At 27.0% G+C, this 2,455-nt stretch overlaps 1 protein-coding gene across 1 annotated transcript; it reads right to left on the minus strand.

The window, feature by feature from the left end:
• Window positions 1-454: 454 nt before the first annotated feature.
• Window positions 455-856, minus strand: LOC107022977. The gene has a single exon (XM_015223533.2). The coding sequence runs from the start codon at window positions 854-856 to the stop codon at window positions 473-475; it is 384 nt and encodes a 127-aa protein (XP_015079019.1). The 3' UTR covers window positions 455-472.
• Window positions 857-2,455: the final 1,599 nt, after the last annotated feature.

Below are 2,455 nucleotides of genomic sequence, written 5' to 3' on the forward strand. Positions count from 1 at the left end.
AGGAAAGGACAAAATAAGAATGAAAAGAAATGTTGGAGATTAATTTCATTTGGTGGACAATTTTAACGGAGAGAAATGGAAGATGTTTTAAAGATCCACCTTTATTTTTGGTGTAACTAAGCTTGTATAGAAGAAGCAGAACAATTCGTAGATTTCTTAGGATCTTTGTGAGTAATCTAGAATCCTAAAAGTTTTTTGGAGGACTTTACCATTAATTATGAGGAATACAATTTTATCTGTTTAAAAAATAAGATGGGCTAAATGATGGGTCATAACCCGACCAGCCCAAATCGACTCAACTTTTTTTTTTCCTTACAAAAAAATATCCACGAAGAAACACTACATATTGTAAAATTTTATAAATTTATCTAAGTATTACATTTGCATATATATGTGTATATATATATATATAAACATTTCTTTTCCTTAAATGAAAATAGAAAAGAGTTGAATGAATAGTAAACATGGATGATCAAGATTTATTATGTACTTGCATCTTCAATATGTAACCAGCAGGCTTCTTTCTCTTAAGCTTAATCATATGCCTTAAAACTTTAGCATAACGACTAACCATTTCCTTGAATTTAACCCCATTATTCTCTGCCTGTTTTACAACTATTTGAACTTGTCTTTCTTCTTCTTCTTCTTCTTCTATAAAATGGTGCCCCAAAGAAGTCCCTCTACCTTCAATCAATTGCTTTAAACTCTTCTTCTCATCTAAATTGATCAACTCTTCATGATACTCTACACTTTCAACAACAACGTCTTCTTTCGTATTCAATGCTGTTTTTCTTGTTCTTTTTGACATACTAATATCATAACGAAGTTTTCTTGGAAAATTACATTCACTTCCCATTATATATTCTTTTATTTGTTTTTAAGGTAATTAACCTTCTTCATCATTAAATAATTATAGACTACTTTACTATTCAACCTTTGCTTAAGGTGTAGTTTTGGACTCCTTGGTAAAATGTCAGTTTTCTTGGCAGGTTTTATTTCTTCTAATAAGAATTATAGTTATACACTAATGATGGTGTAAACATCACTATTAGTATGGGTGGTCATCTTTACCTTTTATAAACGATAACAATAATATATATACATAGAGTAATCTCACAAAGTACTGTGATTTGAGGAGGTTATAATAAGTTAGAAAAACTGTTTTCAATAGACCCTCGGCTTAAAAAAAAAAGTACTACAAAACACTATACATAGAGAGAAAGAAATAATTAAAAATGAGTCAAATATTTTAGATAACATAATCTAATAATTAAAAATGAGTCAAATATTTTAGATAACATAATCTAACAAATTATTCTAAAAAATAGTCATTATAAATGAAACGATAACCAAAGCGTACAAGAAACCACTGATAAAAAACGAACTCAAATGGCAAACAACTATAAGAGTACTAATACTATGAGTAACAGTACGGCTAATAGTATAAAAAAATATGACAGACAATGCACTTCTATCTAATTAACATCCAACCTTAAGAGGTTTTAAGATATCAAATTTCACATTTTAATTAGGGAGATTTCATTTACCTATGAATATACTTTAATTAGCTTAATAGTTTAAGTGAAATATCTATACCGTTGATATATGACTTTTAAGTAGGTAACGCTTTAAGTGCAAAGTTGTAATCATCAACAGTGAAGAGGAAATCTGTGAAACTTAAGATTGTATATTTGGCCAACCTTCATTTTCTTCAATTATTGCACATTGAAATTCATTTTAATTCATTTTCACGTCTCCTTTTTAATTTTTTTTTTAAATTAGAGATCAATCCTATTGCTTTCACCACAAATTAGATCACTTTTTTTTTGCTTTCCTAAAATCAAGTTTTGATATAAAATTAACCCACATTAGTTAGTATTTATATTAAATCAATAAATGTATAGTATATGTTCGTACATAACTTTCAATATTTAACTATTAATTAACCCACATTAGTTAGTATTTATATTAAATCAACGGAGTTAAATCAATAAATGCATAGTATATGTTCGTACATAACTTTCAATATTTAACTATTAATGGTTAAACTGTTGGGATATATATTATTAATCATATGTTTAGATATAATATCTATTTATAGACTAATTATTTATTCAGTTTTAGTAAAAAAATAAATAGATTCATATATTCGTTTATATATAGTGTCTGTTTACTTATGTAGTAAATTGTTTAGTGTATAAAGTTTTAACTTATACACAGAGGATTAGATCAAGTTCTTATAAGTATAAATTTTTTTTGGTTCACAATCTAAGATGGATATTGGACATGTTATCGATACGATTGTAGCGCAAGATTATGTATAATTTATCTGGATTATGGGAACATTATAATTCTAACTTCTTGTGTTAGTGCATTTTATATATGTTGAACGAGACCGAATAGAGATAGCTGCTTTAGAGTTGCTTACAAAAGTATATTCTCTAAACCATTATAT

The sequence above is a fragment of the Solanum pennellii genome, chromosome 6 (assembly GCF_001406875.1).
Source record: "Solanum pennellii chromosome 6, SPENNV200".
Lineage (NCBI taxonomy): Eukaryota > Viridiplantae > Streptophyta > Magnoliopsida > Solanales > Solanaceae > Solanum > Solanum pennellii.

Coding starts and splice junctions, on each gene's coding strand:
- LOC107022977 (XM_015223533.2), bottom strand. CDS start 856: ATGGGAAGTGAATGTAATTTTCCAAGAAAACTTCGTTATGATATTAGT.